This window comes from Neodiprion pinetum, chromosome 5 (genome assembly GCF_021155775.2).
Source record: "Neodiprion pinetum isolate iyNeoPine1 chromosome 5, iyNeoPine1.2, whole genome shotgun sequence".
Taxonomy (NCBI): Eukaryota; Metazoa; Arthropoda; class Insecta; order Hymenoptera; family Diprionidae; genus Neodiprion; species Neodiprion pinetum.
The window spans coordinates 20,898,124-20,914,714 of NC_060236.1; the positions used below are offsets into that span (position 1 = coordinate 20,898,124).

At 38.1% G+C, this 16,591-nt stretch overlaps 2 protein-coding genes across 3 annotated transcripts; one reads left to right on the forward strand and one right to left on the reverse strand.

Annotated features, from left to right (window-relative positions):
- Window positions 1-939: 939 nt before the first annotated feature.
- On the reverse strand, window positions 940-1,609 carry LOC138191043 (uncharacterized). The gene is made up of 3 exons (XM_069136509.1): window positions 1,506-1,609; window positions 1,313-1,419; window positions 940-1,178 (listed from the first exon to the last, which is right to left on the reverse strand). Exons 1-3 carry the CDS (start codon window positions 1,607-1,609, stop codon window positions 940-942), a joined length of 450 nt encoding a protein of 149 aa, XP_068992610.1.
- Window positions 1,610-4,469: 2,860 nt separating this feature from the next.
- On the forward strand, window positions 4,470-16,571 carry LOC124220621 (ATP-binding cassette sub-family C member 4-like). 2 transcript variants are annotated; one of them, XM_046629799.2, is made up of 19 exons: window positions 4,470-4,905; window positions 6,929-7,069; window positions 9,199-9,309; window positions 9,388-9,763; window positions 10,074-10,205; window positions 10,279-10,470; window positions 10,579-10,887; window positions 10,958-11,083; window positions 11,165-11,599; window positions 11,664-11,969; window positions 12,040-12,180; window positions 12,271-12,823; window positions 12,963-13,056; window positions 13,144-13,193; window positions 13,323-13,556; window positions 13,642-13,901; window positions 15,284-15,729; window positions 15,861-15,990; window positions 16,067-16,571. In XM_046629799.2, exons 2-19 carry the CDS (start codon window positions 6,996-6,998, stop codon window positions 16,241-16,243), a joined length of 4,146 nt encoding a protein of 1,381 aa, XP_046485755.2. In that variant the 5' UTR covers window positions 4,470-4,905; window positions 6,929-6,995; the 3' UTR covers window positions 16,244-16,571. The 2 variants fall into 2 exon arrangements, with proteins under 2 accessions (XP_046485755.2, XP_046485752.1); XM_046629796.2 differs by having other exon boundaries at window positions 4,471-4,905; window positions 12,963-13,193.
- Window positions 16,572-16,591: the final 20 nt, after the last annotated feature.

The following is a 16,591-nucleotide window of genomic DNA, read 5'->3' on the forward strand; positions in this document are numbered from 1 at the left end:
ACTCAAATGTAAAATTGCAATGTGTTGTCGAAAGGAATGGTGGATTTATGTTTGTCGTATCTATTGCCACTCTGTAGCTGTAAGAATGAGATTTGATGCCTCCTTGAGCGCGTGAACTGTGAACGAATACATTAGTCGGTACGAAAGCATCGGCGCAACGTAACCAAACGTTACCGACGACAGTAATTCATCATCATTTGTTAATGCGCATAATATGTGATTATACTGATCTACATTTTAAAATACTGATAATATGAAGTATTGGAGAAAACGATTTCGTGGAAAGCAATTAGGATTTCGTGAGGAATAACACGATGGCACAGTAGTAATACAAGACCGGTTCTAAACCGATTATTGTAGCGTGCATACGTGTGGGTTATGCTAGTGCCAGTGTATGTATGAGTGTCAATCCCTGCTGTACCGACCGTAGGTCAAAATTGCGCTGCCTCACCGACAATTTCATCGATTGAGGGTCAAAATCGCTCTGCTTTACCAACCATTTTATCGATCGAAGGGTAAGATCACGCTGCTTTACCAACAATCTCACTGTCATTCTGTCGTGTTGACTGTTATCGCTTCAAACAGCTCCATCACATTAGTAATACTTTCTATGCGCGTTCGTTGTTATGATTATTTTTTTTATGATTGTCCCAACTTATGTCGATCATATAAGGCCCATCTGGCTTTTTTTTCAACGAAAGTTTTAGCAAAGGACATGCAAAGCGAATTATCAATACGGATGTGGTCACTCTCGTAACTTATCAACGAATCATTAGTCTATCGTTTGAGAGACTACGTACACCCTATACTTTGTCCGATACATTTTTCATAATTTTGAAAATACTCATTCTCGGTTTTGTCAACAGGTGTTTCTATGATTGTTTCATATCCTGCTAAAGTAAATGAATCATTCATGTCCGAGATTGTTTCATTTTTCGTTTAATTTTTCATCTTCTTTATTTCTTCTTTAATTTCTTCCACTTCTTGTTTGACAAGTTTCAAATCTTTTGTAACATTCGTCAGTTCTTGCAACGGAGTCACTACTGGTTTGGAAACGTCGCTCAATTTCCGAGCCGTAGAGTCCTTGCCCGACTTGAGCAATCTGTGTTTTTGACTAATCACGGTAGCTGCTTCAGCGATCTGATGAAGGAATTCTTTTCGCTCAGGATTTTGGAGCTCTGCGTGACAACCGGATAATTCCATTGCTAAAAATCTGACTTATTACAGAGATTCAATTGTAAATAATTCTGTAGAAATGTCCATCGTAGCTCAAATTTGATGGTTTCATGAATTCGAACTGTTGCGCACCAACGTAGCAATCTAAGTTTCTTCTCAGTTTGCTGAACAGCTACCAGTTCAATGAGATATGCATGAATAGCAGTCGCCAAATACACGTCATGTTTATCAATAGTTTTAATACTATAATTATAGGCAAGAGTTCAGTCTTCGATCATTTTGACCCCGGTGTGCAGCTTAAGGGAGAACGTTATGTGAAAATCTATTACCTATTTTTCCCTTGATTCAGATTCTGATTGTTTTCTTGGTTATTTTTTACTTTTTGTAACTCTTCTAGATGTTTTTGTGTTTCAATGCATTTTTCCCGTTCCATTTTTAACTGTTTTTACGTTTCCACGTCTTTAGCTGAAAATTCTTTGTCTAATTGTTTGCGCAGTTGATTTTCTAATAGTACTCTCTGTCTAGATAACTCTGCTGTCCGTAATTCTGAAACATCTCTGCAGATTTTCGTACTCTATTTTCGAAGACATTAATTTGATCAACGTCTGCAGTTTCTGTTACTTCAAGTTGTTTTTGGTATTTTCTATCTTTTCACGATCTGATTCTAGTAATCGGTTTTCCTCACAAACTTTTTTTTTTATATGCTAATAATTCTTCTCCAGATGAGAGGAAAGCTTTTCCGGATTCACTCTCTTTCGAACTTTACGTTATTGGTCCCATGATTTCAAATTAATAACAAGAATTATTATAGGCTGGTATCACCAATGAGTTTCGACGCTCATAAAGAAACAAAAATAAAATCGTAACCAATAGATTACTAATGAAAAGAAAATCTAGACTTTTTAGCCAACTTCGATCAACGCCGCTGTCTCCAATTTTTATGTGACAAATGGGCTTAGAATATTGCTTAATTTTGAAGAAGAACCAACTTGCCGCACAATTTAACGCTAGTTCTAAGACAAAAATTCACTAATAATATATAATATAACACTAAATTATATATCAATCCATTATATGCAATATTTAGGGGTAATAGGCATCGAGGATGTCACACAGGACAAAACCGTTTGCGTGGGAAATTAAATTTTATAACTGTTGTTTTTAAAAATTCAAGAAAGTTTGTTCCAATCCGCTATAAAATTCCGTTTCGAACATTTTGAACCAGTTGCATTCCATCTGTTATCGAAAACTGATTTAAATAAACTTTTTAAGATCATCTTATTATAATATAAAAATTACCGATAAAATCTTCTAATTTATGATTATTATAAATAATCCGCAAACTCATTTTCACGATTCCATTTCTATTATCAGTGAACATTGAACCGTATCACGTAATCATGAACAAGTGCAATGTTATCAAATTTCTAATCATTTCAATCAGCTCGTTATTTTTTCTGAAAGTAAGAAAAATTAGCGACAGCATGGTTGAAATAATTGCAAACCAATATCTGTAAACTCCACAGCTGTTAATTTGAAATCTACCGCTATGTTAATGTCATTCCGGTTTTCTTTCGTCGATAATCCTCACTGAAAAATTCCGACCCTCGTTACGGTGACTTTATTTTTATCCTATTGTGCCTGTGTTGCAAAACGCTGCAGTCACTCGAGTACCGTTGATCCCTACAGATGGGTCGGAATCATGTGCCAAATATGGAGAACAAAAGTCAGAGAGACGTATCTATATTACCGGAGATAATTATTCAAAGCATTTATACTTGCAATTCGCAGCACCGAACAGCTTGCCACTCGCACGCCCAATTCTGGTTCGAAAGCATCACAAAGAGACACCGGCGGACGCGTACAGTATGCGATACAAAGTTTTCGTCACCACAAGTTATATACACCATACGTCAAAGAATAATATCTGACAAAATGCTGGGATTGCACAATACGAAAAAAAATAAAATAAAAGAAAATAATACAATTTACCACCCACGATTACGAGTGATGAACCTATACCATTTTTGAAAAATCTCTACGAAAATGAGTCTGCTTTTGAATAAGGTTCAAAATTGCGAAAATAGTGTGATCTGCAATGAGTGGGCAAAACTGAAGATTCTGAGTGAGTGCGGATATGATACGAACTGAGAATCGTCATTGCCGACGATTTGCACACGATATTTTTTACAAAAAAAAAAATGTAAAATCAGGCGATTTTGGCAAAATGCTGGACATGAACAAAAGACGATATTTTTCAATGAATAAGTGCTGGCTGGGAAATGGCGAACCATTTTTCCACTAGTGGCGAAATATTTTTCCATTAGTAGGCACTAGTTTTTGCCCACTGGTGAAGAAATGGTTCGCCATTTCTCAGCCAGCAGTCATTCATTGAAAAATATCGTCTCTTGTTCATTTTCAGCAGGCGGCCAAAATCGTCCATTTTCACGTTTGAGTTGTGAAAACGAATTTTCAGAATATTCCATTTTATTCGTAACTTAGAATCGAACAATGATAGGGATGTTAGATAAAACTCACAGTTTAACTCGAGTTTTCTTTTTCTGAATTCTAAACTTCGTACAACGTCTACAGCACGTTCCGTTCTCGAATTAGAAATGGTGAACTAGAAAATGGAAACAACGAAAATATGTTTTCCTTAACGTTGATTACGTTTCAATGAATTTTTTGCCTATAGTATTGTTTACAGAATGTAACTGAGAAACAGATTGTACCACAGACTTAAACAAAAAAAACCTGAAAATGTAACTCAGAAAGCAAGTTATATTCCGATCCTTGTTCTGAGTCTCTAGCATATTGCACAACTAACCTATGGTCCCTAAAAAGTGTTAGAACTCCGACTTCGCAGTTTCAAACTCGCCTGAATGAAAAAAAAAAAAAATTCATTGAATTAAAAAATAAACCCGCCGGCAATGTTTCATTAATTGATAAAGATCCGTTGATATCTGATTACAGTTTGACTTTCGACTAATTGGGCCAAAAAAATCTGGTTCATATTTTTTGACCGTTTGAAATTCAAAAATTTTCAGACTACAATTTATTTGGCAGAGTTGCGAAACCTTTCCGATCGATCGTCACCAAAATTTAAATTCCGAAATCTTAAATTCACAGAAAAAATCATGAATTTTGGTGTGCGTAAAAGTACGTGATACATATCGATTCGATAGTGATACGAAATTACGAGTGTGACGCGCTCGCAGCGGTGCTTAGATATTTGAAAAGAGGGGGAATTATTATCTTACGAAAAATGATGTCCGTTGTTGCACTTTAACCAGAATCGGATTAGTTCTTCGTCTGAGCTCGTCGAGGACGGTGAATCGGTCATCGTCGTTAGGGAAATTGAAAAACGCGAAGAAAGAGAAGAAAAGAAACTTTACCCATGAAAAATCTCGCCTGAACGTAAAATAGTGAAATAAAGATATCGCAGAGTTCGCATTGGTAATGTTAAAAGAAAAACAAATCTCGCCAAGACTTATCCAGTTTAAAACTACTTTGCTACATAACAACACAAAACGGAAACACGCGTACTGAGTCATTATTATTCGTCACTCTGTGTCACGTTTTTTCTCCCATTCATATTATCATCAACGTATTTTACACAACATGTTCACTTCAAATTCCGCTGTATGACCCATTCGATCACTCCTCTTTCGCGAGTTGTTTCTTGAACCAAACACGTGCAGGAATGCAATCGGCGCTTCAACGTTCCTGGTAAGTTTTCACGAGATTCTATACAGACATTCATTTTATCACTACATTTTTTAGTCTTTTTTGCTTTCTTTTTTCAACTATAAACAATTGGCGAAAGGAAGTTCATTTCAAAGCATTTTTTATACGCATTAAGTAAAGAATTATTGTAGAACATACTGAAAATAAAATACGTACCAGTCTTGCTCATTGTAGCGGTAAAGATTCGTTGCCGTTAAGTGAAAAGTTTCGAATGTATTGAAACATTCCGGTAAGACACGTGATTTTAAATACATTAATGAAGTACAATTTCCAACTACCTGGGATTTTCGGTTCTTGTCAATAACATGACATCCAACTACCTGGGATTTTCGGTTCTTGTCAATAACATGACAACTGAAATTTTATTTCAAAGGTATAATTGAAAAGTTGATATTTTTTTCACATCACGTAGAAATTTTTTTTAAGTGACCCAAGGTGAGTTTCAAAACGAAAAAAATAACAAACAAAAACAACAGTTCTTCACTCTCGAAACAGTCGAAAACAAAATCGTCGTAAATTTTATTTCATAATCTAGTACAAAATATTATTTCAACCTAAATTAATATTGATGTGAAAGTTGCACAAATCTACTTATCGCACTTATTAAAATTGCACGTGAACTGCTGCTGTATCGATAGTTATTCGAATAGAACAAATATTTTGCATTCAAGTAAACCAATCGTGACTGTCGATTTCATATCGTCAGTTCAGTCATTCGATTTGATAGTAAAATTTTCCATTTGTGTTTACAACTTCTTCTCTTGTTTAAAGCACTAAAATCTGAAACGCGAATGAGTTAACAAAAATCAATATTGTGCGTCCAGTTCAGTATCATCTATATTGCCATGAACGCCATTAGGTATATTGGTGTGATTTTTTATTTTTTATCTTGTGACACTCAATCGGCAGATTTTTTTCTCCTTGCTTTTTGTTTAAAAATGGGGCGTGTAACAGGCTTCGTCTCTTTATTCCACGTCTTATCTTCATACGTCTGTTTTCTTCGAAAATTTTTTATTGCCAATAATGAAGCACATTGGACTGATGACCTTTTCTTCAATTATTGATTAAATGTAATATGCAAAAATGTATAATTTATCAGTGTTTTGCTAGCTAGTCTGTAATCAATCGAAGGAAACTAATGAAGGGAAATGAGATTAGATTCACTGAATTATTAGAGGAACGAGAGAAGAAAATTATTTGCTATTGTTCCATATATAATTAGTTTTTAATCTGCGAACGCGTTAGAGTGATTTTCTCAGGTGAGATTTATTCGGTCTTAAATTGCGGCGCTATCTTTTGGATTAACTCGACGAAAAAATGAAGTATAAAAAAAACAAGAGATAAATTTACAAAGATATATCAATGACGACGTGTACCTTAATCCGTCTGGTTTTATGAGTGACCAAATCAATCGAAGAGTATTATATGAATACACCTAAGTATCCGATAAGAAAAAAGTAGACGTGGTACCTGTGTTTAATACTTAGTTTTCGAAGGTGTTGTATAACGGTTTGCAATCTTTCGTACATGCGACGAATAGATTGCTGTAATACGTGGAATCGCGTAATATGTCAGTAATCAATCAGACCTTGAGGGAAAAAAACTTGATGACCTGATTCTCATCATCAATGAAACTGCTTGTATAAGTCCAGCTGATACCATAATTTGTTGCTACCGTAATTAGTTGCCATATTTTCCCTGCGCAAAATCATTTATGCTAATAACGTTGAGTCAATATTCCATATTTATCGCATTATTTTATCATCCGTTACTAAATATTGTAATGGATGATTGGATTTCTAGTGTATCAACTTCAATTTCAATTATTTGAATCATGGGCATTATTGTGATTATTATTAACGTTGTTATAGTTGTCAAATAGGCGTTTTGTAAAATTGAATTGCAAGAGCGGAACAAACTTCTTTCGAATATTATTACTTCATTTCATCGGTAGATTCGTCTACGGTCAATTGTGTTTACATATTTTTTTGTTCTATTTTTGCAGCGGGTAATAAAATACTACACGAATGCAAGGAAAAAATTGAAGGGAAGAAATAGAAAATTTTTAAAATATGGACACGAAAAGAAGACAGTGCCTACCAAATCCTGAGGAATCTTCAAATTTTCTAAGCAGGCTTTTTTTCGGGTAAGAAAAGAACCACGAATTGTACGCCTTGTATTCTTTATTTCTTATTTCAAACAACGGTGTCCCTCACAGTATTGTGATTATTTATAGCAATAAAAAATATGTTTTTTATACCGATGGAACGTTTGCATTACTCGAAGTAATTCACTTACATTTTGTCAAATTCATTTGATCGTTTAGAGAAATAACGTCGTAGCACAGTCATTTAGGGTAAAAAAAGGAGTAATCTTCAAAATCCAAAATAATAAGTTAAAAAGTTGCATGAATCTTTGTTTTGACATTTTATAAGGTGGTTCAACATTCTCACAGAATCTCGTACATTCGACTCAAGATATTCAGGGTCGAAAGTCGCGAATACCCGTTTTTTGAAAATATCTTATTTCTTTTGTTCTAAATGACATTTGAAGTAATTAGAAAAGTCTTAGAGCATAAAATTGTCTACAAATTTGATCTTAACCCTTTGCGGCACAGAGTCACATGTATGACACCTTTTTTTAATGTGTTATTTAAGATTTACATTCAATTTTCAGGTATCGTGATAATTTTTTTGCATAATTGGACTTTTAACACGTCTATGTTGATATATTAGGCTGGATTCTGATGATTTCACGAATATAGTGAGCGCTATAAATGAATAAAATGTTGAGAATGACTGTTTTTACAGTATAAATGTAATTGTGGGTAGGTTATGGGGACTAGAAAAGTTGAAATCAGTAATCTTGGATTTTTTGGGGTCACTGAAAACGAATCCAATGTCAACTTTCATCTGAAACTTTTTTGAGTATCATCAATAGTTTGAGTAGTATTGCTCTGTCACACTTTAAATGCCCCATCCTGTATATTACGGTTTATAAAGCTAATTATTTACTAAAACTATTATAATTAAGAATAAAACATAGTTACCTACTAGTTACCTGTAACAACGTATTGTAGACATATTTCCAAAAAATGACGGGAAAGAAAAAATTCGTTAGGAATGTAAGATGTTTGAGTTACATCAGTCAACCTGTTCAATAATTAGAATGCTCTTAATAGGAGCGCTTCCCCTAATCAGTGACTGAGCAATATTATACCTTTACTAGCGTGTTCGATTTGTATGCGACCGAATTCATTTCAAACTCTCTCAATAACAGCGAAAGCTGAAGTTAAAGCGTTGTTATTGAAAGAGCCCGCGTTTTTTCCAGCGGATGAAGGTTTCGCTCCGATTGACCAAGTCGAGTTTATAATGATGTTGAGAGAAGAAACGTTAATCGATTCCGATGTGGTCAGGGTTCGACGTTGTTAAGCCAGAATTTAATGACCCACGTATCGTATAAGTCTACATTTCTACAATCTGTTCGTCAATCCAATATGACACGAATTGTATAATCCATCACAATTCCTTTGCGAAATTGATTAAATTTTAAAAGCTGATCTTATGTGCTGTTTTATTTTACATGCAGTAAGTTTGGATTTAATCAAGATCAAATGATAAAATATATCTCACACACACAATTTCTTTTATCGGGAGCTAACAAATTTTTCTTGAATTCGTATCACTTTCCGTTGACTCCAAAAGAGAGATATAGTGATAATAAGAATAATAACTGTTCCGTAAATGCATCGAGACCTTTTTAACTAAAGATAAATCGATAATTTCATTTCGAGGGCATAAAGTAATCAAATCTTCATAGGTATTTGTACACAGATAATATTATATATGTACCGTGCAGCGATATCTTGTTGCAATGAACAATTATCGAATTTAGGTTTTGTCCACTTTGTAGAGAATATATGAGGCCGTTGATTCTGTTTTCAACCATTGGCTTGCACACGCAATGATACAAAATTATTCAGATGTATATTATCAATGATCAGAAAGTATGATGAAATAATTCTTCGAAAACAGAGTAAAAGAAACCACAGTAATGCCAAAAATAATCGAAAATTTAGAGAAATTTATTTCTCTGTTATAAATCAAGTTTCCGGGTTACATTCGATTTTATTTCAATTAAAACATGAACAGATTTTACAGAGCATTGAGCCGTTTCGAAGGATTTTGTCGTTTTTTTAGCATGGGAGCAAATTTTTTTACAAGCCTTCAAAGATTGCGAATAAGAAAATGTAAAGATGATAAATAATTGTTTCAGATGGTCGTTTCCAATTTTTTTGAAGGGAGCGAAACGTGATTTGCAAATAACAGATTTGTATGACCCGTTGAAATCGGATGAATCAGAAAGACTCTGTAACCGTCTGGAAAGGTGAGTGAATCAGAAATTAGTTTTCAATCCCAAAGCAACTCATGTCTCACCATCAACTCATGTCTCGTCTCAATCCAGAGAATGGCAGAAAGAATTGGCGAAGGCGAAAGAATCGCCGATGGTGGGTGAGGGCAGCAAAAGGAAGCCGAAGAAGAAGCCTAGCCTAACTTTGGCGTTGGTAAGGATGTTCTGGTTCAAGTTCATGCTGCAAGGACTGCTCTTCTTTGTGTATTTGATGGCGGTGCGGATACTACAGCCAGTGATCCAGGGTTGGGTCATCGCCTACTTTGACAAAGATAAAAATCAGATTTCGCAAAACGAGGCCTTCATCTACGCCGCTGAACTGATCCTCCTCACTCTCGCGTCGATATTCCTCCTTCACCACACAAATTTGCGGACCCAGGAGATGGGAATGTGCGCGAGGATCGCTTGTTGTTCCATGATATACAGGAAGGTGACTGAATCCTGTTTTACAGACATAAGTTCACTGTCACACTTTCGTGATGGGCACTAATTTGTTACAACTCTGATCACTATCAGCCGGTTGTGTTTCATAACTATATTCAGCCGGCATGATGCCTCCATCAAAATCCTTGATTATCACGTACATTTTACTGCCATAATCATGGGATTCTTTTGTTATCAATATCCAAAGTAACAGACTTGGAGTATGAAACCGAACTTTGAGTACCGAAAGAAAAAGACGACCATGCTTTCTGCCAGTTCACCGACATGCCATCATATCTGGTCTTGACGTGTTTTAGATTCTACGCCTCGATTTGGCATCGGTGAGCAATACGGCGGCGGGTCAAGTGGCCAATTTGATCAGCAACGACGTGGCCCGATTTGATAATCTTCTCATGCATCTTCACTACATTTGGATAATGCCGTTACAGGTAATGCTCAACAATGACCAGACTTGATGGTTTCGGATGACGTGGATCGCTCCTACTTTTCACATGGTTACAGGTGACTTTGATAGGGTACGTGATGTGGCAATTTGTCGGTGTGGCTTCGCTGGTGGGAATCGGAGCTATGGTCCTGCAGACCATACCTATTCAAGGTTACTTCAGCAATCTTAGCTCCAAGCTGCGATCCAAGATCGCAATGAAGACGGACGAAAGAATACAGCTGATGAGTGAGCTGATATCTGGGATTGAGGTGTGTTATCAGAGATCAGCACTAACTTGACCATTTGAAATGATTTCGTGAATTACTAGTTACTTCTATGATTGATCACGATCTGAAATAAGCACTGGAAAATCGTAGGTGATCAAGATGTACTCGTGGGAAAAGCCGTTCGAAATTATAGTGTCGAAAGTTCGAGGTGTGGAAATGAAACTAATCGGACTCACGTCGTATCTCAGAGGGATATACGCGAGTATTATGGTCTTCTCGGAAAGGGTCACGCTTTATTTGACCTTAATCTCTTTTGCGCTGATGGGTAACCATTTGACTGCGGAAATTACCTTTCCATTGGCAACGCTGTTTAACGTGCTCCAAATGACGTGTGCAATTGCATTTCCGCAGGCAATCATTCAGTCTGGAGAGGCAATAGTTTCTTTAAGAAGGATATCGGTAAGTTCAACGCATCTTTTCCCTATACTTTCGTCATCGATACCAAATTCACGATTCATAACCGTTACAGGCATTTTTGCTGCTGGACGAAGTGCGACAACCGGAGAATTCTGAATTTGTAGCAAACGATGGGGACCAACCAGTGGAGAAGCACACGACAAGCCAACTGCTCGAAAGTGGAAAGGAAACTGAAATGGCTAGTATTTTAATACTCAAGTGGCGTGTGAGTCTCAGCATTATCATTTCGCAGCTAATCTGATTCCTTTTTACTGCTCAGGAGTCCTTGTTGTTGGAAAAAGGAAAACCTGATGCCAAGATCACATCCAGTGCAACGAACGGAGCAAAGAAAGTAGACATACGGTATGAACATGGAATCAGCATCGAATTGGTAAACGTCGCTGCGAACTGGGTGAGCGCACAGCTGCCGCCAACATTGTGCGAGCTTTCAATGGAGGTAAAGAGCAAATCTTTAACTGTCCTCGTGGGATCCGTCGGCTCGGGAAAGTCGTCCTTACTGCACCTCCTGCTAGGCGAGTTGTCGGTCGGGGCTGGAAGACTGTCCTATTTTACCGATGAAAAAAATGAGAAGACCAGAATCAACAGCCGGGACATTCGCATCTCATATACCAGCCAAGATCCTTGGCTGTTTCCAGCTTCTGTACGCGCCAATATTCTATTCGGCCAGCCTTACGACAGAAAGCGATACCAAAAGGTACGAAAACCATGCCTGCAATCACTTTCTTTCACATCGTCGTTAACATCGACAATTTTTCCAGGTGACACGAGTTTGCGCGCTGGTGAAGGACTTCGAGCAGCTTCCTCAGGGTGACATGAGCTTCGTCGGAGAGAGAGGAGCTTCTCTGTCTGGAGGCCAGAGAGCTCGTGTCAATCTGGCCAGAGCCGTTTACAGAGACGCCGATCTCTACCTGCTGGACGATCCTTTGAGTGCAGTTGACGCTCGTGTCGGTCGTCACTTGTTTGAAGAGTGCATACAAGGTTACCTGAAGGGCAAGACACGGATCCTCGTCACTCATCAGTTACAATTTCTTCGTCAAGCTGACAGTGTGATAGTTCTCAATCGCGTGAGTATTATTGAAATCCCATTTTCGAACAAGACAAGAATATCTTCTCCCTATGTCGTGTTTGCTCCAGGGTACCGTGATGCACCAAGGGACTTATGAAGAGTTGGCGGAATCCACTCACGCCATATTAACTTCTCAAAAATCTGTGGAATCCGAAACGGTTGAAGAAGAAAACGAAGAAACTTACGACGTGGGGAAACACGACTTCAGGGTAACTACAGCATGTCGCTTTATTTAAAGTGCCCAGTCTGATCATGGCTACTTTCAAACACATACCTTCAACAGGTTTATGTTATTGCAGACAAGACGTCTAACTTCGGTTAGCAGTGAAAGGCCATCAGAAAGGTCGGTGAGCTTTGAAGAATTGCAGGATATCGACGGTGAAGAGATCGCTACGGGAAGTATGTCTACTAAAGTTTACAGCAGCTACTTTTTATCCGGTGGTAATATCTGCTCGTTGATCATTCTCATGATAACTATCGTCATTGGTCAGCTATCAGCGAATGCAAGTGATTACTGGGTAACTTACTGGACCAATCAAAATACAAGAAGAGCTGAAATAAGAGCTAATGAAACCGCTTCTAATATTACGAGCAGCAAAAGTGAAACTTCGATCGATTTTCAACAAATGTTCTGGGATCCCGATACCGAATGGTATGACCAGTACGGACTGCTGCGCTCTAACATTGCCGTTCAAGTTTACACAATGCTGATCGCAGCCACTGTTATCTTTCTCTCACTACGCAGCTTGCTTTTCATGAAGATTTGTATGACCGCTAGTCGCACTATACACGACTCCATGTTTTCAAACCTTTTGCGAGCCACCATGAGATTCTTTAACACCAACCCAACTGGTACGTTGAATAATTTGTATCAGACTTGAAGGATCTTAGTGTTAAATTGATCTTCTTTGTACATGCAGATCTTCTCTCTATATTGTAACCTTAAAGAACTGTCAGAATTATTTTGATCTCTCTGCTCTTCACTTTGCAGGAAGAATTCTGAACCGATTTTCAAAGGATGTGGGTGCAATGGATGAACTGCTACCAAGGGCGATGCTTGAGACACTTCAGGTTTTCACAGTAATGTTAGGAATACTCGTTATGGTCAGCATTGTCAACCCATGGACGATAATCCCAATGATTTTTGTGGCTGCGCTTTTTTATTTCATTAGAATCTACTACTTGAAGACAGCCCAGAATATCAAGCGACTTGAAGGAATAAGTAAGTTTTAAACTACATATCTACCTTCACCAACGATTATCATATCACAAACTTTGGGCGAATTGTTAAATGGTTCGATCTAACATTGTTATACCTATAGTAACAAGCGATTATTATTAACAATTTCAGCCAAAAGTCCTGTATTCTCCCACGTGAGCTCTACTCTCGACGGATTAACGACCATACGAAGCTGTGGTGTCTTGGTGGAAGAAATGCTAAAGCAAGAGTTTGACCATCACCAAGATTCGCATACAGGTGCCTGGTATCTCACCCTTGGGACGGCAACTGCCTTTGGGTTCACTCTCGACCTCGTGTCATGTTGTTTTACCACTTTCGTTTGCTTCTCGTTCATCCTTATAAATGGTTCGTAATCCTCTACTACATCACGTAATTTATAGCTGCGAGCAATAATTTGATAAAGTTACATTGACCCATCCGTGATCCGTAGATTTCCCGGGAGGATCTGTCGGTCTGGCCATTTCACAGTGCTTGATACTGACTGGTATGGTTCAATATGGAGTGAGACTTAGTGCTGAGGTGGTTTCACAGATGACCTCAGTAGAGAGAGTTCTTCAGTATACGAACTTACCCAAGGAGGGACCTTTCACCACTGGCAGTCCTCCGCCAGATACTTGGCCTTCTCAAGGTGGTTTAGTCATGAAAAATGTTTCTATGAAATATAACGACGACAAACCGCCAGTGCTCAAGGTATGATGGAGAAAAAAATTATGAATATGTATATGTAGTATATGAATCGTTCATATAAGTTCTCATTTGACCTCCGTCTTGGTTTACAGATCAAATCTTCTCATGTAGTACCATTGAAAAAATACTTACCGTGGTTTTTTGAATCAGTGAAAATCAATCTCAAATTCCGTGCATAAGACTCTTTATATTCGTTATTGAGAATTTACTGATAACGAGTGTTATCGTATGTGTCACCAACTAATTAAAATCGACTTTATTAAAAACAAAAAAAAAAAAAAAAATACAAAAATTTATGTTCACGTCCATGTTAATACACAGGAAGAAATGTTTAGTTAAAATCAGAAAATAAAAATATTTTTGTTGCGGTATAATATAGACAGAGATTTGAGTTCAATTATGTGGGAGGTGAGTAAGAGTAACGGAACCTGTATTGTCATTCAAAAGTTTCTCGGATTAGCCACTAAAGTCGGGCGCTATAATCAGGCACAAACGAAGCGAGCCGGGGGTAGCGCGCTGGGTTTCAGATTTTTCAGTCGAGCTCTAGACACGATGACGATCAGAAGTGCTCGAGACAGTTGAGTAGATTTCGATTTCCAAGCAACAGCGATACGAGGGGGGAGTCCGTCAATTTGAAATTGAATACGAGTAGGCGTGGATGCATATTAGAGGCGCCTTGTTCTCTGCGACGTGGACACCGAGGTGTTCATGTGACCGCGTAGGGATCCCGACGTTTGATTATAAACAAATCGCACGTATCGAATTGATTATTTTGTCGGATTGTTAGCTTTTGCAAAAAATAAACGTAGATACACATCAGAGGCGCCTGGTTCTCTGCGACGTGGACACCGAGGTGTTCATGTGACCGCGTAGGGATCACGGCGTCTGATTATGAGCAGATTGCACATATCAAATCGATCATTGTTCTGGATTGTTGTCGTCACTGAAAGAAAGCAGTAACCACTCCCATGGCTAAATATAGAGAAGTTTTTAGGTTTGAGACGGATGTGCATATGGGTGCTAAAGCCCCTAAGGCCACTATTGATAAGTTAGTGGCGGCGGCGTGGACTTAGGAATTTTCATGTGACCGCGTTGGGACTCCGGCGTGCGACACAGTGTGTACATGTGCTACATTTCCAATTTGTGGCTCCTTGATCACGAATCAAGGTATTTCCATGCATTGCGGTGTATTATAACAATTTTGTGTGACACGTGTGTACGCCAGATTGTAAAGAATTACGAACTTCAGAATAAAAGTGTATTTGTGGTCCTTGGTGAGCAGATTCTGGAACGGAGGCGTCATTGGCGGTCGTGTCCCGGTAGTGTCCGGGACAGTATGAATGGCTCTCTGATGTTAATTCATTTATGGTTCTGTTTCGGAATAGGGGTTAAACCTGAAGATAAACCCTGGATGGAAGGTTGGTATAGTGGGAAGGACTGGTGCAGGAAAATCCTCTCTCATCTCAGCGCTGTTTCGTTTGACTGGAGACGGACTGGAGGGTGAAATCATTCTGGACGGCGTAGATACAAAGTCGATAGGGTTACAAGAGCTACGCCCTCGAATCTCGATCATTCCCCAGGAGCCAATATTGTTCTCGGCAAGTCTTCGCTACAACTTGGACCCCTTCGACCAGTACTCAGACGCTAAGCTATGGGATAGTTTACAAGAAGTAGAACTTGGAAATTCGGTGCCTTCTCTTGACTTCCGAGTCGCTGAAGGTGGAGCCAATTTCAGCGTTGGACAGCGCCAATTGATCTGCTTGGCCAGAGCCATCCTGAGAAACAACCGATTGCTCGTCCTTGATGAAGCCACCGCTAATATTGACCGAAGGTTTGTGAATTGATCATATCACGTTTACTAGCTCAATGTCATGTACTGGGTACTTTCTCGTATTAGACTGGTTATGTATCAATTTTATATGCATCAATCGTATCTGAATATGTTTATTTGTTGCCTCTTAGCACCGACAATTTGATTCAAAACACCATAAGAAGGAGATTTGCTGATTGCACGGTCCTAACGATAGCTCATCGCTTGAACACGATAATGGACAGTGACCGAGTTCTGGTCATGGAAGGAGGCCGTATCGTGGTGTGTAAATTTTCAAGATAACCTTCCAAGCGTGTAAAATAGTCAAGTACTGAAGCTGTTTTCATTTTTTACACAGGAATTCGACCATCCATATTTGCTGTTGAAAGATCCGAATGGTCACTTTTCGCAAATGCTCCAACAAACAGGGAAAGCAATGGCAGATAAACTTGCTCTGATTGCTGAACGTACCTATCAACTAAGCGGTGAATTCAAGGAGATATCTAATGACGGCGTCACAACTGCAAGTGACTAAATGCTATCCTTTATTTGACATTAACACACACAAAATCGTGAAACAATTCTCACGTTAATTCTTATCTCTTCGGTTCATCCGGAATTTTTTCACACAATTTCCATTCCAATTGTTGCTCGGAACATAAATGAGTTTCAACAAGAATTGAAATGTGTACATTATATTGGAAATTTCATGCCCCGATTGAAGTTATACCTAATCAGAAGTGATAATTTTGCACCAAATTCATCAACCATTCGACAAACTACCGTCAAATCCATGAGACAGTATCTGTTTTAAGATAAGAAGACACCCGTACATGAATATAAATTAAATTACTACATTTTAATCATATGTAGTTTATTCATC